Here is a 17,958-nt window from a genome sequence, read left to right on the forward strand (position 1 = left end):
CGTCACGGTGCAAAGTTATAAAAATGGATAATATATAATATTTGAAACACTGAGTAAACAACAGATAAAGACACCTTCTTTTTTTGCCTGGTTATGGTTTCTGAATGACAAACTTCTCTTCACCTCTGCTTTACCTCAGCCCAACCAAAACAAACAGAAATAACATGTGACTGTTTCAAAGGTCAAAACCAAATATCTTTGTTATTTAAATATTATCGGTGCCTTACTAATCTTTTTATTCACAGGTAATCTGACACAGCTATCAGATGCTGCTTTAAAACCTGTAACAGGAGCCCAAAATGCTGCTTTAAGTGAGTCACTTGTTTTTTTCCTGTACGCAGGAGTGTGCAGACATCATTACTCATGCACACAGCCGATGATAAAACATGCCTTTCCTCTAGTGCCACCAAACAAGTTCAGTTTAAGGTATGTTTAAGTACAAGGTGTAATTGTCAATTGATTGCTACAGTAATAGTTAAATCCAGTTATTTTAATTTACATTTTTCCCTATTTTCATGCCCATCGATCTTCTAAGTGCTTACATTTAATGATTATGTTCATATTTGTGCACATATGTGATGAGTGTTCAGATCTTTACATAGGAAAGGCTGAACAACCATTCTTAACATGCTGTGCTGTGAAAAAGTTTCCCATTCCTCATTTCTGATTTCCTCCTGTTTTTTGTGCATATTTGTCACAATTACATGTTTCAGATCATCAGACAAATGTAATATTAAACAAAGGTACCCCGAGTAAACACAAAATGCAGCTGTCAAATGATGTTTTCATTTCTTAAGGGAAAAAAATGTATTTAAATCTGGCCCTGTGGGAAAATCTTGAATTTAATGGTGATTAACCAAAACTGAGTTCAGTCTCACTAAACACACTCAGGCCTGATTACTGTCAAACCTGCTTAAGTTAGAAATCACTTAAACAGAACCTGTCTGACCCACCGACCACAATTTAAAGAAACAAAGTCAGTGGCATCTATCACTCTGGAACAGGTTACAAAACCATTTCTAAGGTTTTGGGTCTCCAGTGAAACACAGTGAGAAACATTATCCACACATGGAGAAGACTTGGAACAGTGGTGAATCTTCCCAGCAGTGACCGACCTTCCAAAATTACTCAAGGAGGTCACATAAGAACCAGAACAACATTGAAAGAACTGCAGGCCTCACTTGTGTCACACATTCAACAATAAGACAGAGACTGGACAAAAATGGGGGAGAGTTCAAGGAGAAAACCACTGCTGACTAAAAAGATCACAAAGGCTCGTCTCACATTTACCAAAAACATCTTGATGATTCTGGAACAATTGAGTTCTGTTACATCTGACATAAAACCAACAGCGTTTCAAACAAAGATCATCACAGCAACAGTCAAACATGGTGGTGGTAGTGTGATGGGGCTGCTTTGCTGCTTCAGGACGACTTGCTGTAACTGATGGAATAATGAATTCTGCTCTGAAGGAGGATGTCCGACCATCAGTTCAAGACATGAAGGTTTTTGGAGTGACCGAGTCAAACTCTGGACTTAAATCAGATTAAGATGCTTTGGTATGGTGTTAAAAAGGCCGTTCAGATGGAAAACCCTCCGATGTGAGTGAAGAGGACAGGGCCAAAATTCCTCTGCAGTGATGTCAAAGGTTTATTGACAGGGATCACAAACACTGGATTGCAGTTCTTGCTGCCAATGTGGCACAACCAGTTATTAGGTTTATGACACACTTACTTTTCCCACACAAGTAGGTTAGGCTTTTTTCCCCTTATTAATAAATGAAATGATCATTTAAAAACTGCATTTTTCATTTATTCTGGTTATCTTTGTCTGATATTAAAATTTGAGAGAGGCATTAAGGAGGCCATCTGCAAATAGCAAACATGAAGTGTGGGCTGTACATGAGGCTACCGCAGGCACATCTTCACATGCTTACTTCTTACATCGGCCTCCACAGAAACACCAGCAGTGTCTCAGTCCTTTTACTCGGGAGAGCAGAAAATCAGTCACTATTTACGCACTGCTGTATCGAAAACAAGCAGGAGGAACATTAGCACTGTGTCATGAGAAGATAGTCCAGTTTTTATCAAATTCACCCTTTATTCTGGCATAAATAAAATAGCTTCACTCTAAAATGAGACGTGCATCACATGTAAAAATAACATCTGGACAGCAACAGTTTGTAATAGAAGAATATTTTCCTCAACAGATCGTAACTCTTTTTACCATTTTGGATTCAAACATGTTCTTTCTAGTCTTATTAGACAACAAAAAACTATGTCATGAAAAATTTTTTTAATTAAACAACTTGCCTTCTTTCTTTTTTTTAAGAAATGATTTTCACTGGGTAATCCAAGTTGAAATGTTTGCTGAGCAGTTATGTGTTTCTTTACATACATTTCCAGACAAAGCTTTACAATAAATTACTACGAAATATTACCTTAAAAACATAAAACATACGTGACCCAGTCACTTTCAGCAAGTTAAATAAAAAGAACATTAGAGGGGACTGGAAACACTGCAGGGTGAGCAAAGTAACAGCGTAATTCGGTTTTATGAGCTTTGGTTTTACGAGGTGCAAAAGAAACGCAGCTTTCATACGGGGAATGAGGAAAATATCATAATTCACGTGTGGTAGCGGTTCTATGTATTAAACTTCACAAGGGTCTAGATAAAGGCTCAGTTTCATAGCTTAGAAAGGCTTCACACAGCGAGCAGCACTATCAGCATTTAACACTCAGTGTAGAAATATGTATGTATTAAAACTCACCCTTACTGTGATATTACTTGATAAATATATTGACCTTGGCTAATAGGTGTTTAAATAGTGTGATAAAATCATAGAGTTGGTTCACTTTGTGCTGGTTTGCTTTACTCCACAAAACAGACAGGGGGCGCAGCTCTTCCACAAAAAGCTGTACTTTGAGTTCCTTGCATAGACTGTATATAAAAGTTGGAACAGGAAGCCGTCACTGCAGTACCTTAAACTTGCATTTTTTTTTTTAAATAAAGGCCACCAGGGGGCGATACCTTTAGTTTAAAAAGACTTCCAGTTGTATAGGGGGCTAATAGTAAAGAGATCTTTGTGACCAAAGTAAACACTTACTTAATTATTCAGTTACTGTTTTCAAGTCTTTTTGAATGAAACGTGACACACATGGCAACCAATCAGATCAATCACCAAAGACCTATTCACATGAAGCCGCAAAGTTTTCTGTGCAGCTTGATAAAAATATTCCACGATATCAGTATTTCACTCTGGGTCACAAAGCCTGTCTATTAAGAGGACAGTCTACTGACACCAATGACAATCAGAAGAAGACATGCTTGCGGTCACCATTTTGTGGGCCACTGGGGCTCCTATTTTAATATAAAGAAGTGTGGGCTTAATATAAAGACAGAAAAAAAGGGAGGGCTGGGGAAAAACTGAAATCATACAAATTCATGTTAAATTCTGCAACCATGTCTCTGTAACTTGGGCCCAGTTATTGATTGCACTCCTCTTCCTCTCTGTAGTCACATGAGTTTAGTGTGAGCATACCATTGGCTAACAACTTGTCAATCATGAGTCATTAGCCAATGGGTGTACAGTGTCTTTGATTTCTCTGTCAAGTCCAACCCTCTGTCAACACGTCTGCTTTTGAAGCACAAAGACTATGGGCTCAAAATGTGGTCATAAATATTTTGTACTTGTAAATCAGGATTTGTATGTGTAAAAAGAATTTGCGTGTGTAAAAAAGATTTGTGTGTGTAAAAAAGATTTGTATGTGGACTTAGCCAAAAAAACCCTGCAAGTTACAACTACGAATTTTGACCCTATTTTTCTTCCTTTCATCTGATTGGTCAATGTCATGTCAATCACAAATGTAACAATCCAATCAGAGAACAGATGGGTTTGGCTGTCGGAGGGGCGCTTTTTTGAACTGCAGGTCTTTGAAGGGAATAAATGCCCTTTAACATGCCAACCCAGCGTTTTCCTTCATCACCACGAAGGAAAACAGTCTGTGGTCGTCCGAGTTTGGTGATTTTTGTGTCACAGGACTACGTGTTTAATACAGGGACTTCCACAGCCTTTTCAACAGCGCTGCGGACGCAGGGGGGGCAGTGTTTTGGAAATGACAGTCTTCATTACAAAGCTTTCTTCGTTATGAATTAGCATACATGTTTTTATTGAACATTTGAAGAACTAGCAAAAAACCCCCACAAACTCTTGTAGTTCACATAAAGTCAGAGATAAAAACAACAAGGAGCAGGTGCATCTAGTACAGGTAGAACTGCTGCAAAAACCCACAGAGCCCAGCAGCCAGCAACAAATTCTGGATCCTTTGCTTTTAGTTAGCAATTAGCATTAGCAGCACATCCTGTGTCTGATGTGAAAGGACTTTTATGCTGCGCACTGTGACTCACAGCAATGGTCCCGGGTCAGCCCTGACGTTGTGTTAAACTAATCCTAAAGTAATAATGGTATTTCTAACCACTGATATACCACAACTTTATCCTTTCAACAGCTGCTGAAAGTAAGGGGACCTAGCTGCTATCAGATATTTATATAGAGATTACCCTTCAAGGACCTGCAGTTCAAAAAAGCGCCCCTCCGACAGCCAAACCCATCTGTTCTCTGATTGGATTGTTTAATTTGTGATTGACATGACATTGACCAATCAGCTTAAAGGAAGAAAACTAGGGTCAAAATTCGTAGTTGTAACTTGCAGGGGTTTTTTGGGCTAAGTCCACGCACAAATCTTTTTTACGCATACAAATCTTTTTTACACATACAAATCTTTTTTACGCATACAAATCTTTTTTACACATACAAATCTTTTTTACACATACAAATCTTTTTTACAAGTACAAAACCGATTTACAAGTACAAAATATTTATGACCACATTTTGAGCCCATAAAAGACACCAAAAAATCTCAAGCTAAGGCTTCATAAGCGAAATTCGCTAACCAAATGGTGACGTTGTGGTCCCCCATCTTTTATATACAGTCTATGGTTTCTGGTTTCATCTGTATTTGTCAGCCTCTGCTTGGGTAACGAGTAATGTTCTGACACTCTGAGCCCATTTTGCCAAAAGGGGAGTTCTGATACAGCACCTGCACGCAATAATGGTTTTATCTATTACTGACTTTAATTAAGTCTGTTAAGCAGCAAAATAATGTGAGAAATAGACCAAAGCAGAGAGGTATCTTGCCGCCCTGTATGTCCAAGACAAACATGCCTGGCATGATTCCACTAATCAAATGACAACACATTTGTGTTCTTGTCGAATCCTTCTGAGTAAAAACTGACCATCAAAAACACCCCACAGTTTTAAAGTGGACCTGTTATATGTGCTCTATGTTTATGTTCATACTACGTATGGCCATCCCTGTGGCCCAAAAGATCCAAACACTCGGTTTTGGACAGTTTTTTTCTAGTCTTTGCTTTAAATTATGTCGTGGAGAAGTCCCACCCACTGTTTACGAGGGGCAACCAGTCAGACATATAGAAGGTAAAACAGCTGTTGTCGTGCTGCACCAGGGCCCAGAAAAAAGGAACAATTTTAACCTGTGAGTCATGTGAAGCTACTCTATTAGAGTCCAAGAATCACAATTTGAGCTGGAAATGAGCAGTGGTGGTCCACTCTAAGCTGTTTAAGGTGTAACTGACTAATCCTGGTGTCTGATTTGGTTTCTGAGGCTCCTCAGTTTGGTTTTAACAAACAACAGCAACTCCACCAGCATCAAATCTAGGCTGAGGTCATAAACTCACACGCAATTCAAAGATGTTCATATAAAACTGCTACATGGTTCATCCTCTTGTCTGATTCAGAGCAGTGGCCTCTGCTCTAGTGGCAGACTGTCCATCAGGCACTTCAGCTGCTCCTCGCCCAGCTTGATCTTATCTTCCAGCTTGCGTTGCTCGATGATGAGCGCAGACTTCATCTTCACGAAGTGCCTGTAGTCGTCCAGGCTCTCCATGTCCAGGTGGGCCTCCATGATGCTGGACACCAGTCGTTCCCGACGGTCCAGGTTCTCCTTCAGCTCCTTGGCGTCTTCGTGCTGCCGCATCAGCAGCTTTCGCTTCTCAGTCAGGGTTTGCTGATGGAGGACAGATATGAGTTATTAATCTAGAACATCATCTATGGATCATGTAACCACATTAAACCTGCTTAGTGCAGCAAAAACAGTAAAACAGAAAACTTCTTAGGAAGCAGTTACGTATTCACACAATCCAGCATTCATTAAGCTAGATTATTCTTCATTTAGAGTCCTAGAGGTAAATTGGTGGAGACAAACACAGTTAAAGCCAGCTCCTGAGGGAACTATGTGCCATATCTGCTGCACTGTAGATTCATTACCTGAATTTAATTCCAGTTATGATTTAAGCTGCCAACAACAATAATGTCATATGATTATTCTTTTGCATTTGTTTTTTACTGCAGAGAGCTCATTTCATAACAGCAGAGAGGTACAGTACTGTGCAATTTCTTTACATTTGTTAGAAAAATAGGAAATATATGCAGTGATTTATTGAAACATGCAAACATACATGTAAATACAGCAGATAAGGCAAAAACAGAGTCTTTGTGCAACACTAAGAGCTTGAAAGTCAATATTTGGTGTGACCACCTTTATTCTTCAGCACAGTCTACTTTCTTGTCATTTCTTTAAGTAGTCTTAAGTAATCTTCAGGAATAGTTCTCCAGGCTTCTTGAAGGATTCAAAGCTTAGGATGTTTCTGCCTTTTGTTCTGTTTTTTTTTTTGTTTTTGTTTTAGTTTTTTTTTATTTTTACGTCAGGTCAGGTACAAGGACTAAAGTAAAGGACTAAGTAAAAATGAATGAAGCCAATATCCAGAATGACCTTCAGAAAGCCTGCTAAACCCTTCAGAGAAAGTCTGGATCCATGGAAACAAAATGTAAAGAAATGTGGGTTGGCTCAAGACTTTTGCACAGTACTGTGAACTAAAATGTTCATACATTATTAAGGTACACATAGATACATTATTAAACTACACGTTTGGCATCCATGGACAAATACAGTGTTTTGTATGTTAAGTGAATTCAATTAGCATTTTTTATGAACATAAACAGAAGGTAAAGATTGTTTTACTGTACTGTTGTTATTGCAGCTGCTGTTCTGTCACTGGGCTTCAGGAGGGATGATTAAATAGATTAGCTCAAAGCTTTTCATCTTTTTCAGACGTGTTCATATTTGTAAACTACAAACAATAAATGTGCTGTGAAATACACATAAACAAAACTATAAAATTAAGAGCTAAACAAAGTCCTAAAACTTAGTGTAAACTTCCATAAAGCTGAGGGAAGCAGTCGATTTGGTGGACAGTGTCTGGGGTTACCTTCTCTTCTGGTGGTGCTTCATCCTCCAGGCTGTTGAGGGCGTTCTCCACCCGGGCAAGCCGGCCCGACAGTGACAGCAGCAGGCTCACCACCTTGTCCAGGTCTCCCACGAACATGCGGAACTTGTCGAGCTGGTTGGGCTGACAGACGCGCTGCACGATGGCCTCCACCTCACGGCCCAGAGCCTCATTGTCCTCCACATCCTCCTGCAGGCTCTGCCTTGCCTCCCGGAGCACCTCCAGCTTTTTCGCAAGGCTGGAGATCAGCTCTTGCTGAAGTTGATGAAGTAGACACATAAAAACAATCCATTTACTACTTTAGGATGGCAGAATGGCATGCATAATAAAACATAAAGTGGGCATATTTTACCTTTTTATTGACCAGATCAACATCCAGCTCATCCTCTGAGTCTTGCTCCTCCAGCTGCTCCTGCATGTCCTTCATCTTGATGAGGAGCTCAGCTTTAGGAGCGGACGTGTTATAGTAGGAGGAGCTGGGGACTAGTGAGGCGGCTGCTGACACAGACACTTCCTCCTCCTCCCTTCTGAAATGCACAAGGACAAACACAAACACTCTGACACAACTTTTACTGACACTGCACATCTGCACCCAAAATCTTCGAAGTCCTCAACTGGAACTCTTCTGGTCATGACACCAAAATATAAAAACATTCGGTATGTTCAAGCGATCATCAGTTCAAACAATTGAACTTAAGAAAAGTTATTTAGATATGTCACAACTTTGTAAAAGTGTGGATAAAGACACAAGCTGTCATCCTCAGATGAGAGGAAATCGGTTAGGATATTCAGGAACAACCCAGAAACCACCAAGGCTCAATCCTACCATGAACTGGAAACTGATGAAACACCAGCATTACTGTCCACAATACAGCCAGTTTTACATCGTCATGGATTGAGATTCAAGATTCAAGAGGGTGCTGACCAGGAAATCTGACAAATTAACACCTTTAAGCTCGAATGAAATCTTCCCAACCCAAATGTCTTCTAGAGAAATGTTTTGTAGTCAAACAAGACAAAGTTTGAGCTGTTTGTCCACAAATACAAAAGGTATGTTTGGAGGAATAAAGCTGAGGCTTTCAAACCTAAGAGCACTGTACCAGCTGTCAAGCATGGTGGTGGTAGCATCATGCTCTGGTGCTGTGTTGGTGCTGTGTTGGTGCCAGTGGTGCGTTGCACAGAGTGGATGGAATAATGAAGGAGGAGGAGGACTACCTCCACATTCTTCGACTTTATCTCAGATCAACAGCTAGATGGTTGAAACTTGGACACAGTTGTTTCAACAGGACAATGATCCCAAACACATCAAAACTGGTTTTGGATGGATAAAGTAGGCTAACATTAAGCTACTGGAACAGCCTTCACAAAGCCCCGACCCCAAACCAATTTCTGGACTACATTTAAAAGCTTGATCTGTGCTGGAAATAAACCAATTTAAATTAACTCTACAAATTCTGACAAGAAGAGTGATCGAATATCAGCCAGAATTATACTAGAACCTTACTGATGGCTACCTAAAGCATTTGATCCAGGGACAACTTGTTAAGGGATATTTTACCAAAAATGATTGGAAGTGTAGGTTTATGTTTGAGCTTTAATGTATTTTTTGTTGAGTTGTTGTTTTTAAAGTCATTAAAGATATATGCTGTACAATGATTCCATCCCTGAAAGGAACAGTTCAAAGAAATCCTTTAAAGCACCAAATTACCATGACATTCACACCCATGATGAGTGGATAGAAACTCCTGACCATAACTGCATTTTATTAGTATAGGAAAGGCCTTTTGCCACAAATAGCTTTAAAAAGTAGCCAGCAACAGTCTAGACAAATATGTTTTTGTTTACTAAATGTGATTTTGTACAACATCCTTCAATAATGTTGGCTGACTCTGTTATTTGTTTTAAGTGAATGCTAAAAACTCATTTTTATAGGTTAGTGTTTTCTTAATCTGTTCTCCTTCATTTGTTGTTATAGTTTGAAACATGCATGTACTGTATAGGGCTGTTCGATATAACGATATATATCGGATGACGATATAAAAACGTCTATCGTTTCATTTTATGCTATCGTTTGTTTCGTGGTGTCGCAAAATAAGCTGTTTACGGCAATATTTTTTCGTTTTGATGGTTTGATTCGTTTGATTAGTGGCTATGTTAATTTCTTAAACTTCTCTCTTTTTCTTATATTTAATATAACCACACTACTGACGGACAAGCGCCTGTCTTTATGCTTTGTGGTTACAGCATCGCGTGTCCGCTTGTTTATGTTCCACATAAACCTTTCACAATAAAGCCCAAGATCCTGTTTAGACTTTTCAAAATAAACTGAATCACTTGAAAGAGTATGCAGAGTATTTACGGATGAGAAGCAAAAAAGAGCCGCCAGGTGTTAAAAAATAAACCTTAGACTCAAACGTTAGAACAGACTTTTCCCCGCAGCACGCCGTGTAATAAATACTCACAAAGAAAACAGCGGCCGTTACAACTTGTGTCTAAAAATGTATAGTTTCATGCATCGGTTAAAACACTCGACTGCAGGTACACGACGCGCAGCTGGAAACACTTCACGAAAGTCGAGCTGCCCGAGATTCACAGAATTTACAGAAAATGTTACATTTTTGTGATTTATATCGTTATCGGGATGATAGAATTCTTATATCGGGGTATGAGATTTTGGCCATATCGCACAGCCCTATGCATGTATGTATGCATGTGTCTGTATGTTTTAACATGTACACTTATCTACAATGTCCAGCTTTTATTTTAACTGTGAAGCTCTTTGTAACTCTGTTTTGAAGAGTGCTGTAATAATAAAGTTATTATTATTATGATTTCGAGGAAAGTGGAGAAATCGAAATTGCAACACTTGTCCAACAGAGGGCAGGCTAGTCTGGCAAATGGAAAATCAGCCTTGCAGTGGCCGCTTCATTCTCCAGCAGTTCACTTTTATACCTGGACTCTACTAGGGTAGCTTTGCATGATTACAGTTAGGAATAATTGTAATTTATCTCAAAGTTGGACTCAGATTATCCTCTGTCTGAAACACACTGTTTAATCTCCTCAATAAGCTTGTTGAAACAGCTGTTATCTTGTGTGTAAAATCAGCCTTTCTAGATCCACTTACTGTTACTCCAATCACAAAATGCACATTTTGAATAGAAAGGTTTCATTTTAAATGTTTCCTGCTGCAGTGTCCCACCTGTCTGTGCTCCTGGGGGACGATGTGAGCAGTCTGGATCCAGTTGAGGCCTTCCTGCGCTGCTGGGCCCCCTCCAGGATCTCCTCCTCTGGTGGGAAGAGCCCCTCCATCAGGTCCATGGTGGTCTTCCTGCCACTCTGGTCCAGTATGTCCACCAGAGACTTGTCTTTACCCATAATGTCCCTCACCAGCTCCTCTCTCTTGGCGTCCTCCTCTGAATGTTGGGGCCCAGGTGAACTGGTCTCGGGGGCTGACTCCTGTGCCGCCTGGCGGTTGTAGGTGCTGAACCGAGATGAGGACAAGCGCTCCGCGGCGCCCAGGGAAGGGATGCGTGGTGGCAGCTCGGACAGGCTGCAGGACCCGCTGTTCTGAGGCAGGTAGGCTCGACCCTCGCGTCCTGTGCTGGTCTCAGCGTGAATGATCCTCACGGGGACTTTCCTCACCTGACCGCTAATGTTCATCACTGCGGGGCGCTTTGATTCGCTATCTGACCTGAAAAAGAATCACAATAGGATCAACGCTGGAAAATGTACGTCTCCTCATCCTTTTTTAAATTTTTAGTTTGATAATGTTTTAAGCACTAAATCACCCACATCATTCACCCACCAGTCTTAATATTAACATTAGAATACCTGTAATTATTAAAATTGACTGTCACGACCTTTATTTAGAGATTCTTGTGTGACAGTGTGGTATGTAGTTTTCTTTATCGTTCCTGTCACTTATACTTCATCCCTTTGCTCTGTTCCTCCTCTTGAACCTGTGCCCAAGTGGCCAGTAACCAAATTTACATGCACAGATCAGGTCAGTCTGGAGGGGCCTTAAAACTGCATGTTTTCTAACAGCCAGCAGGTGGCGACTTTATTTTGTAAACCATTATTACTGTTGTGATAAAATAGAGCATGCTCAGTCGTTAGCTGGTGACAGTCAAACGGTCAAGCGCTGAGCTCAAGGCCTGTACAGACAAAAGGGTTTGGGTGGCTACTTCCATCTTTCACATACAGTCCTTCTATCTATTTCCCCTGTGTGCCCCCCACCCCCAATTACTGGATCCTTTATTACGCTTCTTTATATTTAGCTTTCCAGGCATTTTACTACCAAATTCGAAATTGTTTACTGACTCTACCTTTTTGTTTGGTTTCCTCTCTGGCACCTTTAAATTAGTTTGACTTTCATTCTCAAAGACTAAAAAGAAATCTGATGTTACAAATCTTCCATGTGAGAAGACATGGCTCCAGGGTAGACTGAAACAATATTTCAGGCCAGAAATTTGATTCCATCCCAGGCCTCAGAGACTGATTTCCTGGTGGCCTGGTGGTGGTTTTGGTCTGCAGTGAATGCTCGACTATAGCAAACACGAGCGAGCTGACAGACCTCTGAGAAACCATACATCGAGTATGATTGTCAAACAGTGGTGAAGGAGACCAAACGAAATCTCCTGTGGAAAGAAGCACAGCAGCCATCTACGAGCAGGACTGGGATGAGGAAGAAAAAGGTGGTGCCTGGTGTTTCTTCTTTTTCCACCTCCTTTGATCAGCTTAAATGTGTCTGATCTGCGAGATTACTTTTAAGTATTTCAAAATAAAGTTCACAGAGGCGGAGATACAAACTTAAAACACCAGGTGAGGCGAACAAACCAAAAGACAGAGCCCGTAAACAAAACAGAAAGTCATACACGAGGTGGTCAACCATCAAGAAACTAACACAACAACAACACACACAGAAGTTCAAGTCTGAAGGTACAGCACTGTGCAAACCTCAATATTTGGTGTGACCACCTTTATTCTTCAGCACAGTCTGAACTCATTTCTTTAAGTTGTCTTCAGGAATAGTTCTCCAGGCTTCCTGAAGGTTCCAGGCCTTTGCTTGATTTTTTCCTGTTTCTTACAGACACGACTTTCAGATACTGTTCATCTGCTGTAGATAGTTTTTAGGCCTGACGCTTCTTAATTTTGTCCTCCATTTGTCCAGTTTCCTCATTTTGTTCAAGGACTCACTGCACATCATGCTGAGACATGCCAATTTTGTGCTAATATTTCTTTGGGAATCAAATAAAATACTATTTTAAATCTGTCAAACTGTCTTATGTTTAAAATTTTTCATAAATTGAATAAAGAAATTATTTTTAGGTCCGCTTTAAATAGCTTGACCAATATAACTCTGAAAATGGTCAGGTACAAGAACCAGACTGAAAATGAGTGAAAAAAACAGCCAATTATTTTCAGAAAGCCTTGAGAACTATTACTCAAAACCACTTTAAAAAAATAACAGGAAAGTCTGGCTGTTTGGAAGCAAAATATAAAGAAATGAGGGGGCGCAGTGCTTTATAACAAGAAAGTGTGAGTCTGTTTATGAGTCTGTTGTGGTCAGTGCCGTCCTCTATGCTGCTGCATGTTGTGGCAGCAGGTTGAGGGTCGCAGATGCAAGGCCAGTAATGTTGTGGGGATGGAGCTCGGTTCCCTTAAGATGGTGTTGGAGAGGCGGATGTTGTCCAAGATAAGGACAATACCTCTCAACCCCTCCATGACATGCTGGCCAGTCACATGCTCACGCTCAGTACAAGACTGAGATTACCCATAATTCACCACTCAACGACACAGGATCTCTTTAATATTCTGGATATTTATAACTGAGCTATTTGTATATATATTAGAGCTATTTCTTATATTTTGTAAACTTTGTAATATATTTATTTATTTAATTTAGTTCAGTCTGTTAATGTTGTTGTCTTGGAGCAACTGTAGCCACATAATTTTCTTTAAGGATTAATAAAGTATTCTGATTCAGATTGATCGCCTGCAAAGCTAAAAACAAATTACAAAGACAATCTGGAAATATCTATTCAGACGAAGACCAGCTGTAAAAGCAAAATGGCAAAAGGTTTGATCTGCTGAATAATACGCATAATAATTGTTTTTTCCCACTATTTTCAGGTTCCTGTTTCAAAAGTGCATCCTCAGTCCTACAATTATTATGGGACATGTAGTTCAATAATTACAGCTCTCAGAGCAGTTTCTGGTATTAATCCTAAGACTGGTCTTTAACAGCATCATTTAAAGAGAACAAATGATGTGGGGGATACAGCCCTTAAACCATTATGAGGGTAATAAACAAAGGTACAGGTAACTACATCATGACACAATTTGCAACAACATGATGACATTTGTCATTACAAGGTAAATTTTCTAGATAAGATGGATGACAACAAATAATATTAAACTTCAACTGATTAAAAGAAGCTGAAACATGAGGGAGAGATTTATATAAAGCGAGTTTCTAACTGGAGGAAGAATCGCTCAGCTGAACTTGAGTGGAAATCAAAGGTCAGAGCTTTCATGTGGCATTGAGAAAATTACAGCCTCCGGTCTGATTCTGTGAGCACTTTTTTGCATCCACAGCTGCTGGCAGAGCGGCTACGTCACCGCTTCGGTCGTTATTTATCTTTTGTTTGTGCGCTGTTGTCGTGTTTTCAATCTCACGTTCCCTCCTGGACTTGTTTACCTAAAGCTGCTCCTCAAAGCCTCTTCCTCTGGGAACAGGGAAGGAGGAACTTTACGTAACAAGGAGGCAGAGAGGTTAAGCTGCTTACCTGAGCAGTGAGTCATTCTGCACAGACGCGGCGGGCGGTCTGTCGGTCAGCCTCAGTGGCGCAAAATGTGGCGAGGGGGACCGTGCTCCATCGGGCACGGGAAGAGGCAGAGGGGCCGTGCAGGAGGTGGAGGAGGAGAGAGGGGATGAGGAAGGAGAAGGTGAAGCCGGCTGTTCCTTCACTTCATGTCCTTGAGCTGCTTTGCTCTCGTCTGCACAGGACATCTCTCTGAGGCGAGGGGAGCTGGCCGAGGCGGGGCCAGCAGAGGAGACCTGATCAGCAGCGGCAGTGGAGGTGGCAGCATGGTGCTGGGTATCAGAGGCAGCGCTGGACAGAGGCTGGACTCCAGCCGGGTCTGCCTGGGCGCCAGCGAGGAATTCCTGGGAGGAGGATGTGGTTTCTAGGCCTAAATGGGGCCTGGGTGGCGGCAGGAGGCTCTGGGTTTGTGGCGGCTGGGCTGGGTGCTTGGAACCAGGGCTGGGGCTGAGGCTGCGAGGGCCGGAGGACAGTGTGGTGTGGGCGGGAATGGCAGCGGGATTTGTCCTTTGGTCAGGGAACCCTGGGGAGGGGCCCTCGACCAGCTGTGGGCTGTTGTCAGGCTCATAACTCCGACTCTCCGACTTCACTCTAGGGGTCAAAATAAAGACAAACCTCATCATAAGCACCTGAGGAATATCAAACATCACATGGCTTAAAAATACATCAATTCATTTCATCTCCAACACGATGATTCAGACATTTTCAGTTCACATCTCTCAGGAATGTTAAAATATGTGCTGCCTCCTTTTGGTCAGTTCTGGGAAGAAACTGGGCATCAATATGAGGTTTATCAGGATGATTGAACCACATGTCTGAGCAAAAAAACAACTCTGCAACAATATTAAAAAAAAATAGAGTTAATACAGTTTATTCTCCTATTTTTAGTTGGACAGATAGATAAATGCCTAAAACAGCTCATTTTCTAAATTAATAATCATGAAGGTCTCCCCCCTGTCTTGTTATGAGCAGACACCTCTCCCACATGGTGATATGAGCCTTGAAAGTTTAACCAAAACACACCTTCTGAAGTTTTCTCCACTGAATTATGAGAAAACAAGTAAAAAAGGGGAACAAACGCTTCACAGACATTAAACTGCTGCAGTTGTGCTGATGAAACTATATATGGAGCTATGGAAAAAACAGATTTTATCTTTAGATTGTGACACTTGGAGTGGGTGTAAAATTGCCTTCACAATTTCATATGGATTTCTCCTGTACTTATGAAAGTATGCAGGAAAACATCATGTCAATTTTGTATGTAAAGGGCTGATCACTGGGAAAGTATTCACAATATTTCTTAATTAAATATTCTAAAGTTCTCAGCTGGTTAAACAATTCATCAGATCTTATATGGAGCAACTTGTGCAAAATTCATCCCTCTTGGGTGAGGTGTTTCTGGCATATCTGACTGGGACGAGACCCTGGGGCAGGTTTACATCAGGTTACATGGATACAAAGTTCAGAAGAACCTGTTCACCTGGTGCATTTGAGTAATATTACTGATGACTTTGAGGTTCACAGGTGTGGTTTGAGTGAGTCTATGACAGTTCACGACACCCGAACCACGAGTGTGAAAACCAAACACAGAGCTTGGATTACAAGGGAGCTAGTCCACAGTTAGGGGCAGGGAATAATTACAATAACCACTGAAATGTTTCCAGGGCTCCAGCACCAAATCTTAAAGCTTTTATAGGACTCGGACCCTCCAAAACCTGTTCTTCCCATCTTTCACGTATCAAAAACCAGCATCCTGCAGCTCATCACTGAGCTTAAAAAGAGCTCTGATGCATATGCTGTTAGATTGCAGTGCATGCTTTTTATATTTGCAGATATATTTTCAGGGATTGACAGTTTTAAGGAACATTATTCACATAACAGGCTAAAATATCTAAACATGTTTAGAAGAATATGGTATTATTAGATATCTAACACGTTAATTTTAAAAATGTAGGATGTTTTGTTGCTTTTTCCATTTAATATACACAGTTCGATGGGATAAATAAAAGAGTAAATGTGGAAAAATCCAATACAACAAAAGAAAAAAGTGCATATTGTAACACTAGAAAGAAAGAATTTGAGCATCACTTTGGCTTACACCTCTGAGTCAATATTACGCTGAAAGATGAGTTTGAATTTCCCTTTTTTCTTAAAGGTGTTTATATCCCACCTTGCATACCAGGCAGCACATCAACAAAAGGAGTGAATGCGGAGGATTACTGATCATGTATGCAGCAGATAAGTGTTCTTTGTCAGCAGCAGCTTACGGATAAACTGATACCCTCTCCACCCACTGTAAATCCACAGTAGCTTCAGACACGTTTTGTAAATAAGGGTGTAGTTGACGACTGGAGTCTGAGGAGAATCTATTCACCCAAACCTGAGCTTCAATAGCAAAAGATAAAGTTAGAAAAAAGGTTCTAGTTTGACTGAAAGTGATCACTTCAGCTCAGGAAGCCTGAGAGGAGAAACTGAGAGCAGTTCTTTCTGCACTGAAATGTCACAGACTGGATAAATTCCACATTTATATGAAACTAAACAGATATTTCTTCCTGTCAAATGTCCCACTGCAAAGTAATGAGTATTCCTCTAAACACATTATAGGAGTTGGTGAACATAGAAGAAATGTTTAGAAAAGTCTGCAGCCACCCCTTATTCATTTGCATTTGGATTTAAATAAGCCAGGCTTTTTGTAATTTTTAAAAGTGGTCTTCTTGTGGTCTGAAGGTCAGTCAAAGTTTTTCTTTGGACATTGGCTTTCAAGAAGCCATTCTCAAAGAAACGAAACAGGGAGAAAAAGCTGAGGTATGCACAATTGCTCAAGAACTGCACTGAAAATTAGTCGGAACAGGTCTAATGGAGTGATGAATCCAAATTGGACATGTTTTGGTCCAAATGTCGTCAGTGTGACACAACAGTGTCTACTCACTATTGTTGGAGAACTTGGCAAAATTGATGAATTATGAACACAGAAAAGTATCATCAGATTTTGATCCACCATGCAATACCATCTGGAAAACATCTGATTAACAACAGCTTTATTTTCAAGCATGTGAATGATCCCAAACACACTGCTAATGCAGTAAAAGCATACGTGGATAGAAAAACACACAGTGGAACACCATCAGTCATGGATCGGCCTCCCCAGAGCCCGGACCTCAGCATTACTGAAGCAGTGTGAGATCATGTTGACAGAGAACAGAACAAAAGGCAGAAACATCCAAAGAAGAGCTTTGAATGTCCTTCAAGAAGCCTGGAGAACTATTCCTGAAGACGACTTAAACACATGAAAATAATATTTTGTTTTGGCTTAATATACTGCAGTTCACACATGCTTCACTAAATTGCTGTACATAGCTTCCATTTTTCTAGCAAAATATAAAGAAATGAGAGGTGTCTCAAGACCTGCACAGTACTCTAACTGTAGACGCAGTGAATGATTCGTGAATCAAAACCCAGTGCTGTTTTTTGTATATTAGTGGTACATTAGTATATTAATCTGTAAATTAGTAGTCCAATCAAAAGTTAATCTTACCTGGTAGCTAAACTGCCCTTTTGGGCCTGAGTGTCTCTCCAAGAAGAAGGAATTTTCTGCAATAAGAAGGTGAAGTTTAGTGTGCCATTCATTGAAAACATCAGCATCAGTTTGCTCATTTAAATACTTAGTACACTTTAGGGTATTTGTTGTGCATATTTTTACTTCTCAAGAGTAGTGTCATAAAGGCTTCTTATAACTGTGACTCCATTTTTCCCTTATCTTAAATAGGAC

General features: G+C 40.4%; 1 protein-coding gene across 10 annotated transcripts in view; it reads right to left on the minus strand.

Annotated features, from left to right (window-relative positions):
- Positions 1-1,896: 1,896 nt before the first annotated feature.
- Positions 1,897-17,958, minus strand: part of LOC309700136 (protein Shroom2-like) — a 40,111-nt gene continuing 24,049 nt past the window's right edge. For 6 of the 10 annotated variants that reach the window (XM_082523553.1, XM_082523555.1, XM_082523557.1 and 3 more), the window contains 6 exons: positions 17,725-17,780; positions 14,154-14,780; positions 10,565-11,056; positions 7,718-7,892; positions 7,348-7,620; positions 1,902-6,086 (listed from right to left, as the gene is read on the minus strand). In XM_082523553.1, coding sequence (XP_082379679.1) covers positions 5,814-6,086; positions 7,348-7,620; positions 7,718-7,892; positions 10,565-11,056; positions 14,154-14,780; positions 17,725-17,780 — 1,896 coding nt within the window. In that variant the 3' untranslated portion in view covers positions 1,902-5,813. Of the gene's footprint in view, positions 6,087-7,347; positions 7,621-7,717; positions 7,893-10,564; positions 11,057-14,153; positions 14,781-17,724; positions 17,781-17,958 lie in introns of all 10 variants that reach the window. The other 4 variants (XM_082523552.1, XM_082523549.1, XM_082523551.1 and 1 more) reach the window with 2 other exon arrangements.

Source organism: Aulonocara stuartgranti (genome assembly GCF_965226115.1).
Source record: "Aulonocara stuartgranti genome assembly, chromosome: 23".
Taxonomy (NCBI): Eukaryota; Metazoa; Chordata; class Actinopteri; order Cichliformes; family Cichlidae; genus Aulonocara; species Aulonocara stuartgranti.